This window comes from Mycosarcoma maydis, chromosome 22 (assembly GCF_000328475.2).
Source record: "Mycosarcoma maydis chromosome 22, whole genome shotgun sequence".
NCBI classification, from domain to species: domain Eukaryota; kingdom Fungi; phylum Basidiomycota; class Ustilaginomycetes; order Ustilaginales; genus Mycosarcoma; species Mycosarcoma maydis.
In genome coordinates, this window is record NC_026499.1 from 88,099 (window position 1) to 112,613 (window position 24,515).

General features: G+C 53.6%; 11 protein-coding genes across 11 annotated transcripts; 9 read left to right on the forward strand and 2 right to left on the reverse strand.

The window, feature by feature from the left end:
• Positions 1-314: 314 nt before the first annotated feature.
• Positions 315-1,568, forward strand: UMAG_11219 (uncharacterized protein; the record flags this gene model as incomplete). Its single annotated transcript, XM_011394316.1, has 1 exon — positions 315-1,568. One exon carries the CDS (start codon positions 315-317, stop codon positions 1,566-1,568), a length of 1,254 nt encoding a protein of 417 aa, XP_011392618.1.
• A 231-nt stretch (positions 1,569-1,799) lies between these two features.
• UMAG_11220 (uncharacterized protein) lies at positions 1,800-4,670 on the reverse strand (the record flags this gene model as incomplete). Its single annotated transcript, XM_011394317.1, has 1 exon — positions 1,800-4,670. The coding sequence occupies one exon, from the start codon at positions 4,668-4,670 to the stop codon at positions 1,800-1,802; it is 2,871 nt and encodes a 956-aa protein (XP_011392619.1).
• A 1,370-nt stretch (positions 4,671-6,040) lies between these two features.
• UMAG_06174 (uncharacterized protein) lies at positions 6,041-7,855 on the forward strand (the record flags this gene model as incomplete). Its single annotated transcript, XM_011394244.1, has 1 exon — positions 6,041-7,855. One exon carries the CDS (start codon positions 6,041-6,043, stop codon positions 7,853-7,855), a length of 1,815 nt encoding a protein of 604 aa, XP_011392546.1.
• Positions 7,856-8,132: 277 nt separating this feature from the next.
• UMAG_06175 (protein-transporting protein SEC63) lies at positions 8,133-10,190 on the reverse strand (the record flags this gene model as incomplete). Its single annotated transcript, XM_011394245.1, has 1 exon — positions 8,133-10,190. The coding sequence occupies one exon, from the start codon at positions 10,188-10,190 to the stop codon at positions 8,133-8,135; it is 2,058 nt and encodes a 685-aa protein (XP_011392547.1).
• Positions 10,191-11,027: 837 nt separating this feature from the next.
• On the forward strand, positions 11,028-14,306 carry UMAG_12326 (uncharacterized protein; the record flags this gene model as incomplete). Its single annotated transcript, XM_011394341.1, has 1 exon — positions 11,028-14,306. One exon carries the CDS (start codon positions 11,028-11,030, stop codon positions 14,304-14,306), a length of 3,279 nt encoding a protein of 1,092 aa, XP_011392643.1.
• A 738-nt stretch (positions 14,307-15,044) lies between these two features.
• On the forward strand, positions 15,045-15,545 carry UMAG_11250 (mig2-3 protein; the record flags this gene model as incomplete). The annotated part of the gene is made up of 2 exons (XM_011394333.1): positions 15,045-15,173; positions 15,222-15,545. The coding sequence occupies 2 exons, from the start codon at positions 15,045-15,047 to the stop codon at positions 15,543-15,545; spliced, it is 453 nt and encodes a 150-aa protein (XP_011392635.1).
• A 752-nt stretch (positions 15,546-16,297) lies between these two features.
• UMAG_06178 (mig2-1 protein) lies at positions 16,298-16,837 on the forward strand (the record flags this gene model as incomplete). The annotated part of the gene is made up of 1 exon (XM_011394246.1): positions 16,298-16,837. One exon carries the CDS (start codon positions 16,298-16,300, stop codon positions 16,835-16,837), a length of 540 nt encoding a protein of 179 aa, XP_011392548.1.
• Positions 16,838-17,714: 877 nt separating this feature from the next.
• UMAG_06179 (mig2-2 protein) lies at positions 17,715-19,469 on the forward strand (the record flags this gene model as incomplete). The annotated part of the gene is made up of 1 exon (XM_011394247.1): positions 17,715-19,469. The coding sequence occupies one exon, from the start codon at positions 17,715-17,717 to the stop codon at positions 19,467-19,469; it is 1,755 nt and encodes a 584-aa protein (XP_011392549.1).
• Positions 19,470-20,216: 747 nt separating this feature from the next.
• Positions 20,217-20,708, forward strand: UMAG_06180 (mig2-4 protein; the record flags this gene model as incomplete). Its single annotated transcript, XM_011394248.1, has 1 exon — positions 20,217-20,708. One exon carries the CDS (start codon positions 20,217-20,219, stop codon positions 20,706-20,708), a length of 492 nt encoding a protein of 163 aa, XP_011392550.1.
• Positions 20,709-21,574: 866 nt separating this feature from the next.
• On the forward strand, positions 21,575-22,120 carry UMAG_06181 (mig2-5 protein; the record flags this gene model as incomplete). The annotated part of the gene is made up of 1 exon (XM_011394249.1): positions 21,575-22,120. The coding sequence occupies one exon, from the start codon at positions 21,575-21,577 to the stop codon at positions 22,118-22,120; it is 546 nt and encodes a 181-aa protein (XP_011392551.1).
• A 1,014-nt stretch (positions 22,121-23,134) lies between these two features.
• Positions 23,135-23,959, forward strand: UMAG_06182 (mitochondrial p32 family protein; the record flags this gene model as incomplete). The annotated part of the gene is made up of 1 exon (XM_011394250.1): positions 23,135-23,959. The coding sequence occupies one exon, from the start codon at positions 23,135-23,137 to the stop codon at positions 23,957-23,959; it is 825 nt and encodes a 274-aa protein (XP_011392552.1).
• Between the last annotated feature and the right edge of the window lie 556 nt (positions 23,960-24,515).

Genomic DNA, 24,515 nt, shown 5'->3' on the forward strand with positions numbered 1-24,515 from the left:
CGCCTTCACAGCTCGATCTTGGGCCAGAGAGAGCCCACAATAAAAGTGAATGACGTTGACAAAGCCGTCCACGTTCGGCATTTACTACGAAACAGTCGTAAGTCGCTCAAAGTCAAGAGTCACGAATCGTGAATGTAACGAGCCAAGGTACGAGGCATCTCCGTGTTCCGATGGTTTTGTCAACCTAACAATTGGGAAATAGTGACCGGAACCCATGCACGATGCACGACATGCGCACAGACACCTGCTGCTACTGCTGCTACCGCTGCTGCTGCTTTTCGACTACCAACCGCAAACACGCCTTTCCCGGTTCGATGGCGACGAACTATCCCAGCGGATCGTCGTCAACGCCACCGCCGTACGTGGGCGGTGGCAGCACTGGTGTGGGCTCATCGAGCTCAGTACACCTCGGACAAGTCCGGTCTCGAACGCTTCTGTTTCTGTCGTACCGCGATTCTGCGGGGCCGTCGGTGCGTGGACGTTCTCGCACGGAAAACATATTCGATGCACCCTACACCGACGCTGATGATCCGCTTGGCTCGTCGTCGATGAACGCGGATACGGAAAACTTGCTGCCACGGCGGAGTCGAGAGGGACACGTTGCGCTCGCTGTGGATGACTCGGATTCGACATTGGCTCCGAAATGGCTCGATATTTCGGAAGAGGTAGATTCGCTGCTCGCGTCAATCCGACCGCGGATGGACCAGCTCTCGCGCTTGCACGAGAAGCACCTTCGGCCTGGATTCACGGATAAATCCGCCGAAGAGAAGCAGATCGAATCAGTGGTACTTGAGATCACCAAGGATTTCCGTCGATGCTCGCGACTCGTGGCGGGACTCGCTTCATTTACCCAACATCTGATACGCGAGTCGAAGCGGAACGGCTCCAAACAAGCCAATGCTGTCACGGTACGCCAAATTGCGCTGGCTCAGAATGTGCAGACGGCATTGGCGACCAGAGTGCAGGATCTGAGTGGAGCGTTTCGCAAGCAGCAGACACTCTACCTGAAACGAATGAAAGGGATGGAGGTGAGAGACCGAGACATCCGCGCGGCTCGAGGACTGGCGCCTCCGTCGCTCAAAGGAAAAGAACCCACGGACGAGTTCAGGGATAGCGAACTCGCGGTTCGCGAAGACATTGAGTTGTCGCGTGCCTCCCTGCTCGGCTCGTCGTCTACCTCAAATCTGCTCATGCTGCAACAAGACGCTTCAAGCCAGGACCATGAGATAGCACAACGCTCACGCGAAATCGACGAAATCGCCAAATCCATCCAGCAACTAGCACACCTGTTTGGCGATCTGCAAACGCTCGTTATCGACCAAGGCACTCTGTTGGACAGGATCGACTACAACGTCGAGCTTATGGACAGAGAGATGCATAGCGCTGTACGCGAGCTCGAGACAGCCACCACGTATCAGAGACGCACCGGGAGGAGACAGTGCATTCTGTTCCTGTGCCTGCTGATCGCTCTGATGATCGCGCTCATTGTGATCAAGCCGTTCTGGAGGCTGTTTGCCTCCACACCCAAGTCGGATCCTCAGCCGAACCTCGACGTTGTACTGCGGTAGTCCTCTTTTGGCATTCACACTCAGTCCTTCATATTCCACGTTCCGATCAAGCACCGAGCACCAACAAGCAAACCTTGAATAACTGGCAAAGAGTGATACGTGAGATTCCAGCACGAATTCAAAAGAGCAGCAAGTGTCCGAATTTTTGCAGAGAGCACCAAGATCAGAGGCAGACTTTTTTTTTATCAACGTTAACGTCGGGTCATTTGCACCGTGAGCGTTGGTTGCATGTTACACGTCCTTGAGAATGACTTGTCGGTCTGCTTGTACCACATCGGCGGCTTCATGAGCCTCTTGATCGGCATGCTGGTCGAACTTGGCCTCTTGACTAGGCTCGGTCGGCGGCGCTTCCAGCGTAGCACTCGACGCAGCGACGACCTCGGCGGTACCCTGCAACATGACATGCTCGATCTGTTGTTGATCCAAGCCTGCTGGATCCACATTAGGCGCATGTACTGAGCCGAGTCCAACCTTGTCTTTGACGTAATCCAAGTCGTGCTGCAGACCGTTTTTGAGGTGCTGGATCGCTTCGGCTGCCGATGATTGCATGGCTCGGATGGGCACCTGATCAAAAGCGTGTCGTCCAGGTTCCGCCGCCACGCCGCCTGCATCGTGCGTCGAATTGAGTGCTAGTGCCGCAACCGGATGCGCCTTGTTCTTGTTGATCGCCCAATCCAATGTCTGCACGCTGGGCGGATAGTTTTGGAACTCGACCAGATCGCGCGGGAACTCGGCACAGTTGAAATCCCACGCTTTCCTCCACCTCGCCTTTTCGCATGCTGCCAACGTCCAATCTGATCCATATGTCAGCGCACTGTACCGCACAAATCCGGCGAGCACTACCAGAGTAGCGAGCAGACCAGCCACCAGACGGAAGCGGCGTCGAAGCGTCGAGGTGGCGAAATCAAACACGACGGCAAGCAGGAGGATGGAAAAGTACAACGCGGGCAGGTAGTGGTGCAGGAAGAGTTGTCGGTTCATCAGGAAAAACGGAAGGTAGTGCAACGCCCACCCGAGCACGAGAAAGCCGCACGTCTGATCGTAAAAGCGCACGCGACTATCCTTGAGATCGTTGTAGCCGCGTTGAGCTCGAAGCATCAGCACACCTCTAGCGCCCAAGTAGGCGAGCACAGAGCCGAACGCGCTCCACCAGACGATCGGATTACCGATCAGGTAAATCTGACGGTGATCTTTGGTCCAAAAGTTGATGCCGCGCTTGAGCATAGGCCATGTCCCTGGACGCGAATCGTAGGCATGCCTGTCTGTCAAGCCGGCATTGGTCTCCCACATGACGCTTTGAAGTTCCCAAAATCGTTCCAGGAAGCTCGGCCGACGATAGTTGACCAAGTCTGGCTGCGTTTCAGGAGAGATGAGCGGATGCGTATTCGTCTCGACGTACCAGAGCGAGTTGGGCATGGTCGGGTTCTTGTTACACGTCACCTCCTGCTGACCGAACCCCCAATCGGGAAGCGTCACTTTGTGCGAGAAGAGGTAGCAGCCGGTGAGCGTGTGTCTCAGCCTGAAGTGCGTCCGGAGCGCGCGAACACGCGTCGACGAATAAGGGTCCGACTTGTCACCGGCAACAATCTCGACGTGAAAGTTGTCGTTGGCATCACCACCAAAGCCTTCGAAGCCGTAGGCGGTGACTTCGTTCTGATAGTCACTTTCGGTGACTGGAGGACGGTTGGTGTCGTGACTGTGGAGACGCTTGTCGGTGGTTTTGTGGATCAGACGAATCTCCATGCCGTGAGTGAGGTAGCGAATGGGTGGCTGATGCCAGCGCGACACCTCGTCCTCGGGTCGAAGCGGATGGCCCTTGTCGTCCAACTTGGGTGCAGCGTCCTCGGGACCGGGCGCTTTGACGATGAGCCAGTCGTTGTTGTCGTCGGAATGCGGGTAGAGCGTGATCTGCTGCTGTTGACTTCCAGCCGGGTAGGTGGCGACGTGCGAGTGAAGGTAGCCGCCCTGGGTGTTGAGATGCTTGATCGAGACGGTGGAGCCGAGCGCGACGTCTGCATACGTGTCTTGCATTTGGTGGCCGTGCAGCGTGTGCTGGAAAGCACTGCTCATGAACGGGTCACCTTCGCCGCTGCGCCAAAGCAAGCCGAGATGGATGCCAAAGCTCACGAGGTAGACGAGCATGGGCAAGCTGATGAGGCAGATGGCGCGTGCGCAAAAGTGACGCGCAACCACGCGCACCGGCTGACGGACGTCGCCTAGATGCTCCCACAGCTGTGCAATGACAGAGATGCCGAGGGTAGCAATCGTAAACAGGCCGACCCACTTTGAGCTCGCGACGGCACCCAAGCTGAGACCAGTGAGCGAAAGAAGCGCCCACCACTTTGTGGAGAAAGGAGAACGCTTCTCCTCGTTGCAAAACGCGACCCAGAAGTAGACGGTGAGCGCGGTGAAAAAGACGAGGATGGAATCGAGCAGGATGAGACGACTCTGTGTGGTGAGCGCGTTGTCAAAGAGGACAAAGATGGCACCGAGAGTCGCCGTGGAAGCTCGGAGAGAAAGGCCGCGCAGGGTGAGATAGGCGAGAGGAACGGTGGCGACGCCGAGGAGCGCATTGAGGCCGCGCATCATGACATACGGTACAGGGGTATCCTTGCCGTGCAGATACTCGCGACCGATATCCTTAAAGTCAAAGTCGCCGTTGAAGCCACCGAGCCAGGCGGCAAACGTGATAAGCAGCTTGGCAAGCGGAGGATGGACGTCCATGAAGAAGCGACCATGAATGTATTTGGAAGCGAAGCCACCAAAGTGAACCTCGTCAAAGACGACGCTGGAAGGCTGGCCTAGCTTGTGCATGCGGACGATGAGAGCGACGATGACAAGTGCAGCGATGAGACGATGCTCCTTTTTGGAGACGACGTTGGTGGCAGCTGCAGATGCACCTGGTTGAGCACCGATACCAAGACCGAGACCGGTACCGTGTGACGGTGCTTTGGATTGCGAATAGAGTTTGGGAGGCTTGGCTTGGACGGCATCGCTGCTGGAATCGATATGGGTGCCGGCGGTGTAGAGAGAAGGCTTCTCGTCGGGATGGCCATGTTGTCTGGAGCGCATGCTGCCCGCTGTCTGGCCTACCGACGCCATGGTCAGATGAGGATAGTAGCTGACCTGAGCTACGCGCGCTGTGTGGCAGAGATGAAAGGCAGGCCAAGACTCAAGTATGGGTGTTGCGGTGAAAACAGAGCGTTGGGCGTACCAGTGTTGCGTATTGTGCTGCCTCGAGTTAGAGGACAACAAGAAGGACGAGGTAGTTACCACGTAGTTACCACGTATGGCTCGGGTTGTGGGTGTCGCAACCAAGTTATCGGTGATGGCATTCAATCACGAATGTTGGTGATTCACGATTCGTTCGTTGTTGGTGCGTGCGGCGTTGAGCCTCAACGAGAAGAAATCCAACAGTCGTGAATGACACGTGATTCAGTTTCAGCTCGTTCGTGTCGCCAACCACGAACTCACGACTTGAGATTTACAGATTCACGATTCACGATTCACGATTCACGATTCACGATTCACGATTCACGATTCACGATTCACGATTCACGATTCACGATTCACGATTCACGATTTTCACGATTCGTGTTAGAAAATGAAAAGGCAATGTTACGTCGCCCAAGCTACTTTGCTTGGACAATCGCGAATACGCAAGTCACGAGTTTCGTGTTTTGGCGCGGTCACGGGTGTGTGTGTTGATATCGACGTCGTGACCGTGGCTGGACAAGGTGGCTTGCTCGTCGCTTGCTATTCACATTGGATCTCGAGTAGAGACAGATTGCTGTTGCTGCTGCTGTGGCGGTACGATCCAGGTCGAGCGCTATTTGATTGGTTTGGTTTGTGCGGTGCGACCTGACCAAAGTATCATAGTGGATGCTTGTTGTGCCTGTTTTGAATTTCGCTCACGCTTGGTCACGATTCGTGATTCGCTGCTTCGCTCGAAACGTTTTGTTTCAAGTTGTGAGTTGCGAGTGACTGACAGCAGATCGCGCTTAAGCATGTGAAATCCTGAATGCACATACATGTACGCCATTTACTTTTAATAATACAGCATAGTACAGCACAGTAACACTCACGACTCATGTGACTGCTGACCGTGTTCCGTGGCTGGCTGTTTTGGACATCAACCTCGTGGTGATTCGTGATTCACAATTCGGTGATTAGTGATTGACACAAATCGTGAATCGTGAATCCTTCACGCTTTCAGTCGTGAGTGGTTGCTATGGTCTTGCATCATCTCGATCCGTCCTTTTTGGTTCTGTAGCTGCTTCTGCTGACCTCCCTCATGCACGTCCGCACGCACCGAGCTGTACCACCATCCTCGTCTCCCTACGCTGCTCACTCCTTCCTTTGCCTCGATCGAGTGAGCGTGATAGTGATTGCATTGCAGCTACCTCTGTAGTCAATCCAAACAACCTCGTCGTTCAGCCTTAGCCCCGCACCTGCTCTACTAGCACACAAAAATGACTCGCTCCTATCGTGCCGACGCCTCGTCCTCGTGCCCTCCATCTGGTGGCATCGCTCCCTCGTGCTCCTCCTCAAAGTCTCCGCGCGTCGAGGGTCTGCTTATCGATGGCAATTCCATCAGTCACGACACCGCCTCTGTCACCGCCATCTCGGACTTCCTGCGCGCCTCTGCCAGTGACCCCATCAGTAGACCATCTTCCGCCGCTAGCATGCGCATCCGTGTCGACAAGCCTTCCTCTGAAACCATCAGCGGCCGTGCCCTCTACACACACGTTCCCACTGGATTCGAAGAGGATCCGCTCTTGCATCCCTCCTACGATCCCCCCAATGACCACCCCTCTTTCTCATCCAAAACCAAAGCTTACACCAATGCCAAGTCTGCGCACCCCCCAAATCGCCGCTCAACGCATGACAGCATTGCAACCACTTTTGCTCGCAGAGGCGGAGCACCACCCTACTCGAGACCCACGCTCTACTCTCGCGCTCGCCTTCTAGTAACACAGACTACCGCCAACATTCTCTCGTCTTTCTTCTTGCTGCTTGTCGTTGTATGGGCGCTAGCTGTGCGTCTACTTGCCGCCATTCCCAAGTTGTTGGCCCCCACCATCAAAGAGCAGAAGGAGTGGGACGATCCCAAGCGCTGGAACAAGGAGAAACTCGTCAAAGACGTTCGCTACTACGCTACCAGCTGTGGCTTTGAAATCATCAATGAAACCGTAGAAACGCAGGACGGATACTACCTCCGCATCCACCGTATCATCGACCCGCAGACCACGCACAAGAAGCATTCCGATGGTCGCGGTGGGTTTCCGGTCCTCATCATGCACGGCCTCTTCCAATCCAGCGGCTCCTTTGTTACTTCGGAAGAGCGTTCGCTTGCCTTTTGGCTCGCACGTCACGGCGGATACCAAGTCTTTCTCGGCAACAACCGCGGTGTGTTCGATATGGGACATCGAACCTACTCGCGTTCCGACCCTCGATTCTGGGACTACAACATCCGCGAACTCGCCATGTACGATCTGCCCGCCATGGTCGACTACGTATGCAAGCAAACCGGCTACGATCGTATCGCCTACCTCGGCCACTCACAGGGAAATGGCACCATGTTCATCTCTCTCTCCAAGGGTATCGTCCCGGAACTCGGCAAGAAGCTCACCTACTTTGGCGCGCTGGCGCCTGCCGTCTACGCCGGTCCTCTCACCTCGTGCTTCCCCTTTACAACGCTTGGACAACTCGAATGGTCCAAGTGGAAACGATTCTTTGGAGTACTCGATTTCATCCCGCTCATGAAGATCTCTTATGACTACACTCCTGCCTATCCTTACGCCCTGTTGGGCTACCAGATGTTCGCCTTCCTTTTCGCTTGGACCGACGCCAACTGGCTCCTTCGACGCAAAGCGAAAATGTTCCGCTTCACCCCGCAACCCGTTTCTTCCGCCTCGATCTACTGGTGGGCGGGCAAAGACGGCTTGCCCACTCGAGGTTGTGTCTTGGACCCCAACCTAGACCAGTGGTGGGATGAAAATTTCCCTCCTCTGTCCATCTTTAGTGGAGGGATGGACTTTCTCGTCCTCACAGACCCGCTCATCGAGAGAATTCAACACAAGGAAACCAACGTCAAGCTCTTGAGATTCAAGAGGCAGGATGAGGCCGAACACTGCGATCACTTTTGGGCAGCAGATGCCGTCGAGTGGTGCTTCAAAGACATCTTGGACGATATCGAGACAACACGAGACAGGTATCCCGACGAGCTGCTTGACCATCCATCCACCTCGAATCGCAAAGATACCCAAGATCTCGTCGAATTATAGATTAGATCTTACACCCATGTAAAGTTGTACGAAATCACAAATCGGGATTATCCCGCTTCTCCATGATCGTCACTCGGCGATAGACTCATTCAAACCGGTTGTTCTCCTCTTCTCAGCTCAGTTGACGGGTGGATAAGCGAGCTGGTGTGTTTGCCCGTTCTCGCTCCTGAATCGAGACGATTCAATAGAGTCATGTTAGTCTGTGTTTGCACGTGCGAGCAAGCTGTCACACTTGTTGGCGGTCTAGCTTACACGCTTGATCCGACACGCGGCACGTTTAATCCGAGTCGCTATCGCTATCGGAACTGTCAGTGTGGTCCTCTTGCTCGTCGGTGGCGCTCTCATCATCGCTCTCCTTGTCGTCGGCCACCCTAGAGGGCTTGACCTTTTGGCCCTTCATGAGCGCCATCTGTCCAGCCAAGCTGTCCTCTTCCGGCTCGCTGATTTCGTCCTCCTCGTCCGCCTCCAGTACGCTCGCGTCGTCCACCTTGAGCTTTACCATGCGCGACGCATCCGAGCCCAGGAACGAGTCGCTCTTGACGATCGCCTGGAACGTGTACAGGCCTGCCTGAGGTGGTGCTTGGAACTGCACCGAATATATCCTCACCTTGTCGGCGCCAATGTCGGACACCTTGGTAGGCTGAACAATCACTCGGTCGAGTTTCTGATCGCCAATCATGACCCACCACGACGGCTTGCGTTCGTCCCAAAAGTACGGCGCTCGTGCAAACCCGATCGGCTGCTTGCCATCTTGCGTTTCTCCACTAGCATCCGTCTTGGCCTTTTTGCTGCTGTCCATCAAAGCCTCATCTTCGTCGGGTCGAACACTGCTCTCTTCATCCATACGCTTAGCATCCAGCCTCCTACCGTCTCTCAACAGACTGCCATCCTTCTTGGGCGGCAGCAAGCGAAGTTTGACTACAAACTGGACAATCGCTCCTGTCGTCACCAGTCGCTCGCCAGAAACCTTGAAATACGCATCGACCAGCTCCACTCGAGGCCAAGTACTGGTCACGCCCACCATTTGATCGTACTGCTGAGCCGACACGCCAGCACGCGTGAGAAGAGCCTTACGTTCAACATCGGGAATCTTCCAGAACCCTTGAACGCCCAGCTTGGCGAGACTGTTGGACTGCTGCAGCTTCTTGACCAATTCTGGCGTCATGTGCGGCAGTTGAAGCAATTCGGCCATGTTCAAGTCTTGCAGAGGCACAGCTTGGACCATGCACTGCGTAAATTGCATGAGCAGCAGCGTTGTCTCGAGCCAGTTGTGCGCCAAGCTGATTGCCATGAGACCGTTGATCAGTTGAACCGCTTTGGCTGCGTATCGAAGCTTTTCCTGCTCGATACGTTTGTTGCCACTCTCGATACGCAGAGTATGAGCATATAGCAGCACAAGTGCCTTGCGGATCGATGCATTCTTGAACGAATCGATCAGCGTCCATTCCGGTCCGAACTCTGCCAGCCTTTTGCGAATCTCGATCTCGAGTTTGGTCAGATCCGCGTCGTCACGATGCTTGGGACCGGCCTTGTCGAGTTTGGGATCGCTGAATTCGTCCGAGATGGAGAGCAGAGCGAAGATGCGGGAAGGGTTCGTGTCGTCGCGCAAGTGCTGGAAGTAGGTTTGCGCGGTCGAGTTGACGATTCCGTCTTTGGTCTTGGATCGCGAACCGTACCACCATCGTGCGACGAGAAAAGGAAGACCGACGCCGAGAATGACGGCGTACATGCCGAGCACGTAGATATTGTTTTGGCTTTCGATCACCCAGCGAGGCAGTGCGATGCCCATCGACATTTCCTGCTTTCCATCCGGATGACCGTACAGCTCAAAGTTTTTGCGCACGGTTTCGTCGGTCAAAGCCTTGTATGCCTTTGTCAATTCGATATAGTGTCCCTCGACCTCCTCCTTTGTCTGATTTTCACCGATCACGAGCTTGTCTGGGTGAAACTTGACCGAAAGACGCTTGTAGTGCTTCTTGATCTCCTTTTCGGTCGCAGACGCTGCGATTCCCAGGATCTGGAAAGGGTCGTATACGGCATGAGATGAGTTGGCCGCAGTGTTGAGGATCGTCTGGAAGAGGTAAGCAACAATACCCCATCCGGCAAGAACAAAGACTGCCTTGGAGCTGATTTGCGGGTTGAGCAGCGATCGCTTCTTGGAAGAAAGAATGAGTGGAATTTTTTGACCGCGAGCATTCCACGAACCCTTCTTGAACGAACCGATCCGCGAGGGTGCAAGCAGAGAGTAGGTGAGTGGCACGAGAACGAGGAGTAAAAAGGTGAGCACGAAGGTGAGGAATTGGCCTCCCTCCTCGTCATATTTGTATTCGGCCATAGTGGCGAGTCAGCAGTCAGCTAATCGTCGTCTCGAGGTCGGTCCTGGCGATGTCGATGATGATGATGAGAAGGAGAAAAGAAAAGAAACAAGAGGACGAGCGAGCGAGCGAGAGAGAGAGAGAGAGAGAGAGAGAGAGAGAGAGAGAGTTACACAGAAGAGTAGAGAGCCGTGCACTTTTGAGAAACTGCTAAGGCTCGTGCTTGGCTGGAGTGTCCAAGTGACAGAAAGCAGCAGCAGTCGTGAGTGCAGTAGCAGACGCGCCAGCAGCGTGATTCGTGATTCGTGCACGATTCACGATTCACGATTGTGAGAATTCAGCCGCTTTGCATGCTCTCTTTTCACGATGAATGAAAGCGGTGAGCTGGAAGGAAACACGAAAGCGTTTAATAATTCTTCCTAACATTCGTGATTCGTGTTTTGCACGTTGGAGGAATTCTGAATGCAGGTCAGCTGCTCCATCGGGATCAACTGGTTGCACGATTTACGATTCACGATTCACGATTGGTGTATCATCGCCGATCAGTGATAGAAATCGGGGCTGTTAGGTTGTGACTTGGAAGCAACGCGCGGCTGGCTGACGCGTCGGGCCCAAATCACGAATCACGAATCACGAATCACGAATCACGAATTTGGCTGAAACGCTCAGCGTCTACGAGCTTACGTGCGAGATCAACACCAAACCTGTGTGATCCTCCCAACCTTGATCTTGCCTTCCTGGCTCATCTTGTCATCATCCATCTCGGTGGTGCAGCATCAGCTCTGGTCCCTCGACATCAATTCCAACGTTCGTTCGATGTGCATGTCTGCCATCTGCACGAGCTCGTCGCCGCTACAATGAGCTGCAATACCGCCAGCAGCGATCAAGACAATCGCGATCCTCACTTCACCGCCACCGGACTATCTGCTGTCGATGGCGACGCTACTAGCTTATTCGAATACATCATCCGCGACAAAGTGTGGGGTGCCAACCTAGATCCACCTGAATCGGCCAAGAATGTCATCAAACCGTGGCACCAACGTCTTTCTGCCGAGCCCTCCACGCAGTCTAATGTCGACGATCAACTCGCCATCACCGTACCCTTCACTTGTCCTGTACGCCTCAAGTCCATCCTCATCAACGCGGGAACAGGTGACTTTGCCCCCACCCGCTGTCGTGCTTTCGTGAATCGTCCTGATGGAATCGACTTTGACGAAGTGGAGCAAGCCACAGCTGACTACCATCCTGCCGATCAAACGCCGCTGGCCACCGCTGCCACGCTCGGAAACGTGGGCAGCGGCAAGGCCCAAGCTGACTTTGCCCTGCTGCGCGGTGAGCAAGGTGTCGTCGAGTACCCTGTCAGCGTTGCACGCTTCTCCCACACCAACAGCATTACCATCGTACTCTCCCATTCAAACGCAACCACCCTCTCGCGCTTCTTCTATCTTGGCTTTAGGGGTACCGCGCTCGTTCTCAAGGCTGAGCCCGGAGAGAGGCTCAACATTGGTGCTGCCAATTCTGCCGACCGTCCTGTCGATGGCGTGCGTGAAAAGCGTGGCGCTAGCCAGGGTCTTGCAGGCGGAAGCTCCAGAAGAACTCCTCCACGCTATGTGGTTGGCGACCAAGCAGCTGCGCAACGTATAACTCAAATTACAGAGCAAGCCGCGCTAACACCTCGACGATCGCCCAGAAGGAACCGCAATTCGGCTGCTGCTGAATCTCCTAACACTACGCCCATGCGCAAACGCAAACCATCTCCTTCTCAGTCTGGGGCTGGTGCGGATGATACTGAGTCCACACCTCGTGATAGTCAGAAATCAGCAACTACGCGCACCCCCAAAACAGCTCCGCCTGTTCGCAGACGTCCTTCCTTCTCTGGCCCATCGGCTTCTGCAGGTCAACAGCCATCCCAAGAAACACATGGCTCGCAGGCACAGGTAAGTGCCACAGCTTCTGGCTCCGCCGACCCAACTCGCCGCCGATCACTCTCGCAGCCACCACCCAACGAGGTCTTGCTTCGTCAATTGCACGCCAGCAACACGACACCTTCTACCAAGTATCCCGCTGCACACCTCCACGCACGCACACCTTCACACACCGCCGCTCTTACCGCCACTCCCGGGCGACGTATCCTCGGCACTCCGAGGCAACCCGGCCCCGGCATGCCTTCTTTTTGGTCGAATTCTGTCACCGCTGTGAGCTCTTCACAACCGCAAACTCAAGCCATGCAGACTCCTGCCACAGACAAACGACGCAAACGCAACGATGCGCTCTTGGCTAGTGCACAACGCACCCGCGAGAGGCGATTGGCTTCTCGCAAAAGCCTCCTTTGGGGCGGCGTCGGTGGATGGGCTGGCGGGCGTGAAGAATCGCCTATGGACCTTCTGCGTCGTCTAGCTCGTGCTCCGGATTTTGTAGCTCCACCGACTCCCTCGCTAGATTCCATCTCCGCGCCTCCGGGAGCTGCTCGCCCTGGCCGTTCCAGCACATCCAGTATCATCGATGCCTCCAACTCGCGCACGCGAGCTCGAGATAGCGCCGCTAGCACATCGTCTCGATCGTCTCTCAGTCGTGCAACCATGCTTGTACCTGGTGAATCTGTTCCCGGCGATCTTACTCGCGACAGCAACGTCAGCGTCTCGATGGACATGGACGAATCCCTCGCCTCTGCAAGCAACGAACCTGGTGACAGATCGCGATCGCGTCTTTCGGATATTGGCATTCCGCGTAGAGCCTCCGGTGTTGGCCTCGTTCGAGGTGGCATCTTTGCCGGCATAGCTGATCAATTCAGAGCATCTCGCCTATCGACAGGTTCGCGCGTCTCATTTGCCGATCAAGTCTCGCCTTCAAGCATGCGCTTCGATGATATGTCTAGTCGCAGAGAGGACGAACTCGAACGTAGTCTTCAACAGCAGAATGGTGGTGCTCAGAGTTTCATCTCTGCTTCCGGTATCGATCTTGCCAAAGCTAAGGCTATTCGCAGGCTCGACGATCTCACTCGTCAGAGTTTCTTCAGTGATGACGGACAGCTGCAGTACAATCAAGATGAAGAAGACGATGAGGAAGAGGACGAGTCGTTGGAAGCTAGAAGAAGGAAGATTGTGGGCAGATCCATGTCGGAAACACTGGATGGAGAAGCGGACGGCCCCGTGTTGTTCCTCGGCCTAGGCGTCACCAATGACGACGATGTTCAATCACAGACGCGGAGCGATGAAGAAGAACAGGTCTCCGACACCCTCGCTGTCGAAGCTGCTGATGACGACTCTGATGGTCTGGCACGACGGTTAGACGCCGACAATTCTCGCGATCTAAGCGATCGGCTCGAGATATCCATCACAGGCGGCGACCCCGACGACAGCCGAGCTTCACGCGTATCCTTTGCCGATCAAGACCAAGTGTCGTTTCAAGTCAACGATGCATACTCTTCGGACGACGCTGTCGAGTACCGACTATCCGTCCCGGAGCTCGACGACGACGACGACGACAATGCCTCCGACGCAGAACGCGATGCATCAACGAGACTCAATCTGCTCGACCCAAAGGATCTCAACGCGCTACTCAAGAGACGGATTGTCAAGAAACGCAAGTCTCGCGTCTCCCCGCACACAGGCTTGCCTCTACCGCCTCTGCCTACATCTGTCATGCGTGACATTTTCTCGTCATTCCTCGCCCCATCTTCGTCCACCGTCTCTTCCTCGCTTTTAACATCGTCTTCTACCTCAGCCAAACGGGCCAAACTCGATGCGACAGTGTTGGACGAACTCGATTCGGCTGCACACGATTTCTTTGCCGACTTTGCCGCCAATCTCTTGACTCAGGCCAAGACTCGATCTCGACGTTCGGATGCGGGTACGAGCATAACCGAGGCGGATGTCGTCGCAGTGTTGAAGAGGCAGGGACGGGTGACACAGAGAAACGATGCGAGCAGTTTGGCGCACAAATTGTTGCCGAGGGAGTTGACCGATCAGATGGAGTTGAGTAGATGGGCCAAAGCCGGTACTGTACAGACAACACTGAGTGGGATGCTGCGTGGGAGCGATCGGAGGAAGGCCAAGGCGAGAGGCAACGAAGGTGTTGCTGAAACAACCATGAGCAGCAGTGTTGCATTGGATGACGAGGAGGTTTCGATCGAATGATACCCGTACTTTCGAGCACCATACCTTATATCCAGATTTGTCGGCTTTCCGTCTACTTTGCAGCTTGTCAACGCATGTGTCGTGGGGTTGGATGTGCGATGTTGCATTGACTAGGATCTTTGTCAGCCGCCGCCTCATTTAACCTGTGACCCGCAGACCTACCTCTGAGACAGAGTATTTCACTCCAACGTGCCATTTGTGATTCACGTGGCAGAACCTGCCCTGCGGCTCGCGTGGGCCACCAAGTTTGGGTCGATTGTGCGCACATTGCTCTGTTTCAGTCTGACGAAACAGTTCATCTGGCCGCCCCCAAGTGTCGCAGTATCGCAGAGTCGCATACAGTCAGCTCAAGCACCATCGATGAACCGCCCAGCTGCCCGCTGCAACGGAGCGAGTTGTCTGGGTTGGTCTGTTGTCGTCGTCATGGTGGGAAAGGTGGCCAAAATGCTGGTTGCAATGGAACTGTTACATCACAACCCGCTGCTAAGAGCGGAGCAAAGCTGGTGCATGTCCCCAAATCACCTTTGCTCCTCTTGATGTTGTAACTCAACCTGACCTGGCCTACTCGGCTCGTGATTCAGCACCGCTTTCGTCCTTTGATACTTGCTCTCAGACCCTTGTCCTATCCTTAAAATCCTTCTCGTTTCGCTCTTGCCCATCTCAAATTTTCTCCACGGCGACATCTGTCGATCCTCTCTTCACTGTTTCTCCTAGCGACATCGTACATTTCGAGAGAAAATGTTTTTCCACAAATCTCTTTTCGTGGCCACAGCCGGTCTTAGCCTTCTCCTCTGCTTGACGGCGTTCGTCTCTGCTGGTCATATTGACCTCGACCAGCGACGTCTCGACAAGCGTGTTTCCCAGCTTGTTCCTAACGATGAAGGTCCTAACGATAAAGGTAAAGACTGAGGGCAGTATGTTCCCAGCCCTGGGGACGTTTTGATTACTTCTGCTCTCGAAGTTCCTGGAACCTACTCGAACGCTATCGGACAGTGCTTTTGCAGCCGTACCGCCGATGAGCAGAAGCAGGGCGTAAGCGGCACTTGTGCCACCAAGTTCGTCGATAGCGCTAAGAACACAGCCACGTGTTCGTACTCGTCGAAGACGGACATCCTTTGCCTCGAAAACGGCGCTGAAGCCAGCATGTCGAAGGAGAACAATGAGTGGTGGCAGAAAACGTTCTGCAAGAGGTGCATGTATGCAGGTGGTAAGAGCAAAGCCTCCTATATGTGTCCCTAGGCTGCACAGCGGATGGCAAAGTGAAAGTGAACGGTGTTGGCGGCCGCACATGCTGCTTGCCTGATGACAACATCCAGAGATGTAGCATTGTCAAGCAACAGAACCAAACGGTTGCACTCAGTCCATGTCTCTCTTCTCTACCATCTATGTTTTGTTTCCGCATCTTACGTCTCGTTTCAAGACGTCCTTTATCCAGTAGCTTAATGAATCTCATGCAGACCCCCCCCCCCCCTCGTTGTGTTGTCGACTGCCTCGACGCGTTAAGATTTCAGTCTGTGTCAGAGTAGCCTAACGTGTGAACTCAACTTGGACCTGGTATCGTTGGCAAGTGCATGGACTGTCAACACTTTTGATCACCTGCATTTGGCGCTCCACTCAACTTTTTGATTAATTGCCAACAGTCGTGAGTTATTGTAGGGAAGCGAGCGCAAGAAGCGGAAACGCCTTGTCCCGCGCCTTGTGGTTGATACCTGTCACCACGTACTTTCATTTCCATCGACCCTAGACTAACACATCCACTTCACAACCACAACCTCCTTGCCAAGGCTGAAATGAAGCAAATGAGGCCATCAAACTACATGTATCACACTTGATGTCATCTACATGCAGCGATTCCACTGGGCTCGTGACTTAGCGCAGTCTGTTCTGTAAAACGTTGCTTATCATCTAGAAAGGCTCGTATCTGCCCCTCTTTCTTTTCTCTTTTACTTCCACATCGACATCGTCACTCCCAAAACACGTGCCAAGAGAAGATGTTTTCTTACAACTCTTTCTTACTGGCTACTGCGATCCTCTGTCATTTCTTCTGCGCTTGCCGGTTTACCTCTGCTGTTCAGATCAATCTCAACAAGCGAGGTCTGCATCGTCGGAGTATCGGAACTCAACTTGGCTCCGTGCTTGAGCATCGCCCAGTGCGCGTCGAGGCGAGATCCGACATTACACCTGGTATTGTTGCGGGAAACGACGGCCACTCGAGCGGCGAAAACTGGATCTTGATCACATCTTCTCTCAAGAAGCGTGGAGACAACCATCAATTTCTGGGACTGTGTATTTGCGATCCTTCTTCGGCGGATCAGAAGCAGAGCACGACCGGCTCTTGCACCTCTAAGTTCCAAGCGAGTGCTGAGAAGACGGCCGACTGTAAATTCACAGCGAAAACCATCCTCGACTGCTTTGAAGAGGGCGGCAAGCAAGACATGTCGGCCGGCGACAATGTCTGGTGGCAAATGGCTTTCTGCAAGAGATGCAAAGAAGCAGGTGGCACCAGTCATCCCTCTTACGCTTGTCCTTAGTGCTGACACGTGCAGGAAAAGGGAAGACTAGCGTTGCTGCGTAGGAAAGACGACGTCGTGCCGCGAACCACTCGTGACTTCCACACTGACATCACTCGTGACTGATGTTCATGACATCAAAGTAACAGCAACTAAAGTGCATCGTGTGTTGCTTTCTTCCCTTTCTTTTCAATACAACGTCTTGCCCGAATCCTGCATTTCTTCTGTTTGTCCCTTTCACCGCATCTCATCCTTTCGTCTCGAGCGATTCTCCACTTTACGACATCTGTCTGTGTCAGAGCAGCAGCGAATGGGATTCAATGCTGGTAGTGCAGATACGCTCCTGGCCGTCGACACGCGTTATCGCTTTCAGCTGGCCTTTCTCTGAGCTTTTCGGCTCAATGGCGGTGTAGCTGTTCAAACGCTAACACAAGGTTCATCTTCTCACGTGTCTCTGATGAACTTGATACACTCTCGCTGGGTTGCGGAATACGGATGCTAAAAGAGGTATGAAAGCGAGTTGGGCAAGTGAATTCCGTGAAGTCCTTCCCACGCCATGGATTCCAGACCTACTCGCTATTCAGTTTCATATCAGTGCACCTTGAACTCAGGTGCCGGCTACGCATTGCCGTGCTGAGAGTGAGGCGAAGTGGTTCGAGGCCTTGGAGCTTGTTCAGCCCCGCTCGGTATGATCTTTATCACACTTGCGGGCATTTCGCATGCGTCTTGTGATACAGAACAGCCGTCACTCTTCACTTGACGTTCTCTCCACCATCCAGTTAAGTGTAAGTTATAAAGACCCCCTTTGCTCTCTTTTTTTTCCTCTCCCTTTTGTCCACATCGACATTCTCAGTCTGTTCTCTCTGGTTCCTACCAGGGGCATTGCGAGAGAAAGAAAATGTTTTTCCACAAATCTCTTCTATTGGCTACCGCCAGTCTCTCCCTTTTCTTCTGCGAGTTCTCATTCACCTCTGCCAGTCCGATCAACGTCGAGCAGCGAGGTCTGCAACGTCAGAGCGTCGAGACCTCGCTTGATGTTAGAGATGACCTTATCCTAGGTCGCGGTCATCAACGTAAGCGCGATCTGCGCTTCAGCGATGGCGACGAATCTCACGTAGACAAGTCCGCTGATGCTCGAAGTGACAGCGGTCGCCTCGGCAAGTTAGACTCAAGGCACGGCGGCGTTGATCTGAATATCATCGGTCATCCTCGACTGGATCGTCGCGACAAGTGTATTTCTGACTGTCCGCATGCGGGAGATCCAAACGGAGGTCCGGATCCAGGCCATCCTCACGTTTCCAAGCGTGATAACGGAATCGATGCAGACTCGCCCGAACAAATCTCCCGTCCCGGCTGGCCTCGCAATGGCATCCCATATCCGCCGTGGGGTCACACTCACGTTGTCCAGCGCGATCACGGTCTCGGTTGGCAAGGCCCAGGCGGAACCTTTCGGCCTGGATGGCCCCCTCGTGACATTCCGCCTCCGCCCATGACCAATTGCCAAGAGGTGGGTCAACGCCCCCCGGCTTCGAGTAAGATTGGTCGAGACTCCATTGAGAAACGCAACGACATTTCTCATGCTTTGCGCAGGAGAGCTGATGGCGTTTCAGGTGACGTGTCGACTTCCGACACCACCATTGCTACTTCCAAGCCTGATCTGTCCAAGATCGGCATCGGCAAAGGCGGTGCTCATCGGGGTGTTCCGAGGTTTCACGGTGGCGAAGCTCCCTTGCCTAGCTTTCCCTCGCCTCCGAGTCCTCCACACCACCCTCCGATCAGTAGTGTTGGAGCTGTTCCCGATTCCGTCCATGACCAGAACGTTCGTTTCAGCGGCCCCAGGCCCTTCGAGAGGTTGCCAACGAGGCACCTAGGGCAGTTCGAAAAGCGTTCTCCTTTGCAGCTCTCTGACGATGAAGGCAGCCTGCCTGATGCTCTTCATGGTGCGTGGAACGACTCTGAACACGAAGTATCGTCTGGATCCAACCCGAACTCGAACGTGGGGGGATCAGGAAAAAACGTAGATCCGCTCACTACACAGCTCCTTCAGAACCCAAAGCAGCCGTACCTTCGAGGCTGCACTCGCTTCGGAGAGTGCAACGGCGCGCATGAACTTTCGGAGCCTGCAGACCGAATTGGTGAAACCGATTCGTTGGTGGAAGAGCCTCCTAGCTTCGCTCCCAGGCACAAGCAAGATCTCAAGCATCACTCCTTGGAGCTCACGAGGCGTTACTACGGGGAAAACGGGGATATTTCCGCGCGCGAACATGAGCCAAAGCTACTTGAGGCTAGGTCCAAGATGATGCCCACTCTCTTCACGAGAGACCATGTCGACCAGACCAGCCAGAAACCGGTCTTGATCACGTCTTCGGTTCAGCATCATCCGGCCGACATTCAGGTTTTCGGAATCTGTACTTGCAATGGCAGCACTGAGGTGCAGAAGCCGGACACCAAAGTCAATTGCCTCTCTGAGTTCCTCAACAGTGCTAAGAAGACGGCCAAGTGTAGTTTCACAGCATCTGACAAGGTCACCTGCGTCGAAGAGGGAGGCAAGGACGATATGTCGGGCGGTGATAACGTGTGGTGGCAGATAGCTTTCTGCAAGAGGTGCCAGGATGCAGGTGGCACGAGCGATCCAAAGTTCAAGTGCCATTGAGGCTCAATAGCGACTAATAAAGTCAAGAAGGTGGCGCCATATCGTTGGCCGCTTCCCTGATGACAACAAGGATACTATTCATGTTGTCCACGGCTAGTACCCAGTAGCTACATGTTTCCTTTGACCTCCTTTGGCTAGTCTTTATTTCGAACGTGTACCCCACTTTCTTATGCCAGGCAGTGTCAAAGCAGTAGACAGTGTGGGCTCAGTTTCGAGAAATTGACACCGTGACTCGTGACTGTGGTTCTGACGTGCGCTTGTCCATCGACACGCATCATTGGCTGTAGGGGTGCGCGTGATACCTCACCCATCTCGGCTCAATCGTCATCTGGTCTTTGGAAGGCCTTACGAGCTTTCGTCATTCACACGCTTCGAGCTATGGCAATCGGTTGGTACAGGACTTAGATAAGTGAGTCGAGGAAGTGGGAGTAACTCGCCTCTCGCCGTGTGACCGAACCACCACAGCCACACAAACTCGGTTTAGCGAGCCTCACTCCGCCAGTTGTACATGACAATAAATTTGGTGGGCCTTCCAGCCGTCTTTACCCCACTGGACGCCAACCGTGGTGACCTGTCCCACCTAGCTCTTGGCTCATCACAGCCGTTACTCTGCATTGCTTGCTCTCGATGCGCCATTCTATCGCCCATAAAAGCTCCTCGTTCATCCTCATCTACCTCTCATCTTTTCCCACAACGACATCCTCCATCTCCTCTTCCTTGTTTCTTCAGGTCACACTGCGAGACAAAATGTTCTTCCACAAACCTCTTTTCCTGGCTGCCAGCCTCTCTCTTTTCCTTTGCCTTTTCACCTTCGCCTCGGCTGGTCGGGCGAATGGCGACCAGCAATATCTCCGAAAGCGGCAATCTGAAACTTCAATAATTGGACGTACTGAAGGACCAAGTCGTCCAGTGCCGTTTACGTCCAGCCCGGATTTGGTTGTGATCACGTCCAAACTCGAGATTCTCGGTAAGGAGTCGTCGGCTCTCGGACAGTGTAGTTGCGTTCGTACGCTCGATGATCAGAAGCAGAATGTTTCCGGCACCTGTACCTCCAGGTTCGTCGATAGCGCTAAGAGCACAGCCACATGTCTGTTCGGGACTTTGACTGATGCCACTTGCTTTGAGAAGGGCGGCAAGCTCGACCTGTCCGATGGCGACAAAGTCTGGTGGCAGAAGGCTTTCTGCAAGAGGTGCAAAGCAGCAGGTGGTAAGAGCCATCCCTTTTACGCGTGTCCTTAGATACGCTGCTCGATAAAGAAGATGAACAGCACATCGACAGGGGGTCGGATACGTAAAGTGCGCCTGGTTTTTTGGTCATAAAGGCACGTGGAGTCCCTTGTCCGCCACACTAAGGCATCTTCCGAGCCTGCATTGGGTAGCGACACCAACGAATGGTGTTGGGTCGACCTTTTTCCTCTCTTGCACCCTGCAATGCCATTGCCTTATGTATCTGTCTCGCACATCCCGAACAGCTTCACGCCGCTTTCACCACTCTCTTCCTACTTGAAGCTCAAATATGTCACCCCATTTTTCAATTTGGTGTGTGCCAAGGCAACAAAAAGTGTGAGCTAGATTTGGATAAGTTGTTGATATGCACAACTGTGAGTGCTGGGCGGTCAACAAGAGTGATAGCCAGCCAGCCAGCCGCTGGCATCTCACTGAGATACAGTTCGATCGTGGCCTCAGCTGTCCAAAGATAAGACAAATCTCTTTTGGTTGAATGGCTCGCCCACTCCGTGCTGTGGTGCTCCGACGATGCAAAAAGTGACGTTGCGGGTCAAGGAAGTGGAGCGTTCCAACCCACACCTTGAGGTCGAGATCCAGTAGCCACATATTCCACGCATTTCTGGATTCGTTTCCAGTATGTGATCAAGTTGGTGGGCCTTGCAACCATCTTTTCCCCACCCATTGGACGCCAACCGTGGTGACCTGTCCCACCTAGCTCTTGACTCATCACAGCCGTTACTCTGCATTGCTTGCTCTCGATGCGCCATTCTATCGCCCATAAAAGCTCCTCGTTCATCCTCATCTACCTCTCATCTTTTCCCACAACGACATCCTCCATCTCCTCTTCCTTGTTTCTTCAGGCCACGCTGCGAGAAAAAATGTTCTTCCACAAACCTCTTCTCCTGGCTGCCAGCCTCTCTCTTTTCCTTTGCCTTTTCCCCTTCGCCTCGGCTGGTCGGATCGATCGCGGCCAGCTACGTTTCAGCAAGCGGTCTCCCGCACCATCCTCCGAAAAGAAAGACTCGGCACTTGGCATGTTGCACGCCAAATGGAGCGCCAATAACAAACGTGCACCGCCTTCCATTCCCCCCACAGGTTATACTACGATCACGTCCACTCTCAAAATTCTTCCCGAAGACGCTATGCCTCTCGGAGAATGTTATTGTCCTCGTACCCTCGATGAGGAGAGTCAGGGAATTTCCGGAGCTTGTGCCGAGAAGTTTGTCGCTAGCGCTAAGAAGACGGCCAAGTGTACATTCCTTACTTCGACTGAGGCCACATGCTTAGAAGAGGGCGGAAAGGCCAACTTGTCGGACGGTGACACGGCATGGTGGCAAATGGCTTTCTGCAAGAGGTGCCAAGATGCAGGCGGCATAAGTAACGCTCTGTATCCTTCATGCGCGGCGCAGATGCCGCAGGATTAGGTTGCAAGCCCGCTGGTTGATGAACATGGACGCGACTGCATCGTGCCCTGAACCACTTCCTAATGACGATACGGATGCATACGGCTTTGCTATGTAACAGAAATGAGAGGCGTCCGTGGTCGGGCGTGGCGGGCTCGTTCGCGTCGCTCTCTTGCATTTTGTCTTGTACAAACTTCTCTTCTTTCTCGTATGTTTCCTGAGTAGCTTCATTTCTACCACGCCGCCAGTCTTCCTCTTTCAATGACGAATCCCAGATACTTGCGCTTCATTTACTACAGTGTGTATGGGAGCAGTCCAGCTGAAATGCGCCAAGATTGGACAACTGACCTTTTGAAGCCATTCGGGATTGGAGTTATGTGATGTTTAGTAGCATATTTCATTTCGCCTTTACAAGTGGGGACATTCAATCAGTTGAAACACCATCGATGAACGCCTGAAAGCCAGCATTGATGTGCGTTGAATCAGTATTCGCTGCAATGGAGCGGGTCTTCTAGATTGCCTGAGGTCGTCTTCATGGTGGGAAAGACGGCCAAGATGCTGGTTGCAGTGGAACCGTCCTATCACAACTCGATGCTGAGAGCGCGGTGAAGCTGATGGATGACCTCAAGCTCGTCACGAGTGACTCGTGACTACCTGCAGCTTCTGTCTGCAAATCACGAGTCGTGAGTGGTAGTCACGAGTGATTCGTAATTCGTGATCATCGTCGCCCTCATTTTATTTCGCTTTATTTCGCTTTTTTTCCAAGCTTCGATTTCTTCTGACTTCCACAAGCGTGACGATTTAGAACAAAGGACGAAGGGTCTTCAGGTCGAACTGCGCACTGATCTCTTTATTTTAGTTAACATATTCGTGATTTACACTGGCGACTCGTGAGTCGTGAGTGGATCCCATTTTTTGTACGCCCTCTTGCCTGAGCTTTCGCTTTTTCGCCTTGTGCGTTGCTCCACCTGTCTACGACATCATCGATCATCGCTGCTCATCACCACCGCGATCTTGAGAAGTGTATCGATAGCAATGATCGCACGCAACTTGTGCAGAACGCTGCTTCGCGCAGCAGCTGTGCCTCGCGCTACGTCCGCCGCTAGTGCAGTAGCTGTGGCGCGCGCTTCGATTCGACCTTGCGTGGTGCCTGGTATGCGCACGTTTTCGGTTACCCGCTCTGTTCTCGGTCAAGGCGAATACGACGCCGAACTGGCTGGAAAGCTTGCGCAAGAGCTCTCGTATGAACAGGAGAACTCGAACCTGTTCATCGGCGACTCGCCCACGTCGGAACCTGGATTCGTCTCGGAATTCAAGCAAGCCGGAATCTGGAAGTTGCGCGACACTCCTGGTCAGGACGAAGTAGCTCTGGAACGCGAGTTCGGTAACGAACACATCCAAATCCTCTTCTCCGTAGGTGACATTGACACCTCCGGTGCTTTGCCCGAAGACAACGAAGACGGAACTCCAGGCGAAATCGTTGGACCCCCCGAGCAACCCGATCAGCCTCAGTATCCAATCCGTATCTCGGCCACCATCACAAAGCCCGCCGGTGGAGCGATTGTGATGGACGGCTTTGTGCAAGATGGCGACCTGAACATCGACAATATTGCATACTACAAGGACAAGGAAATGGCAACCCGGATCGACGCTGATGCCGATTTCCAACGAAGGGGTTTCTACTTGGGTCCCCAATTCGACACGCTCGACGAAGCAGTGCAAAACCAATGGTACCAGTTCTGGGCCGAGAGGGGCTTCGATGCCAACATGGCACTGTTCATCCCCAACTATGCAGAGTACAAGGAACAGAGAGAGTACTGCGACTGGTTGGCCAACATGCGCGATTTCATCAATGCCTGAGAATCCGCTCTCGAGCGTTTAGAGTCTTTCCGCATGTATGGCTCAAGTGCCTCGTTGATCGCATTCAATGGAGAGAAAAGTCCACTACTCATGCTTAGGTCGTCTTGGTGTTGGGTCTGTGCATTCTCTGGTGTTTTGAACGTTAGCCAGTTTGAGAGTCTACAGTTGTAGCATTTCAACGGAGCGATAGCGAGGCAATCACAGAGTCACTGAAAAGGTCAAGGCACGAGGCATTCACGATTCACGATTCACGATTTCACGATTTCACAATTTCACGATTAACGTATGGGTCAGTCGTGAGTCGTGAGTATTTCACACAATCACGAATGTAGCTATTCTTTTATCTAACATTGCGAAAAACATCTCAAGTCACCTGTCCCTGGTTACACGCCATGCGTGTGCCCGTATGCCGACACCCGAGAACGAGAAGTATGTGAGGAAATTTTTGGAAGAGCCTCGAGAAAGTTTTCAGTCATGAATCGGCGAATAGAAAAGGTTACTCAGGGTCTTGGCCACTCTCGATCTTCGAACCCATCTCTACACGACTCTTTCCATC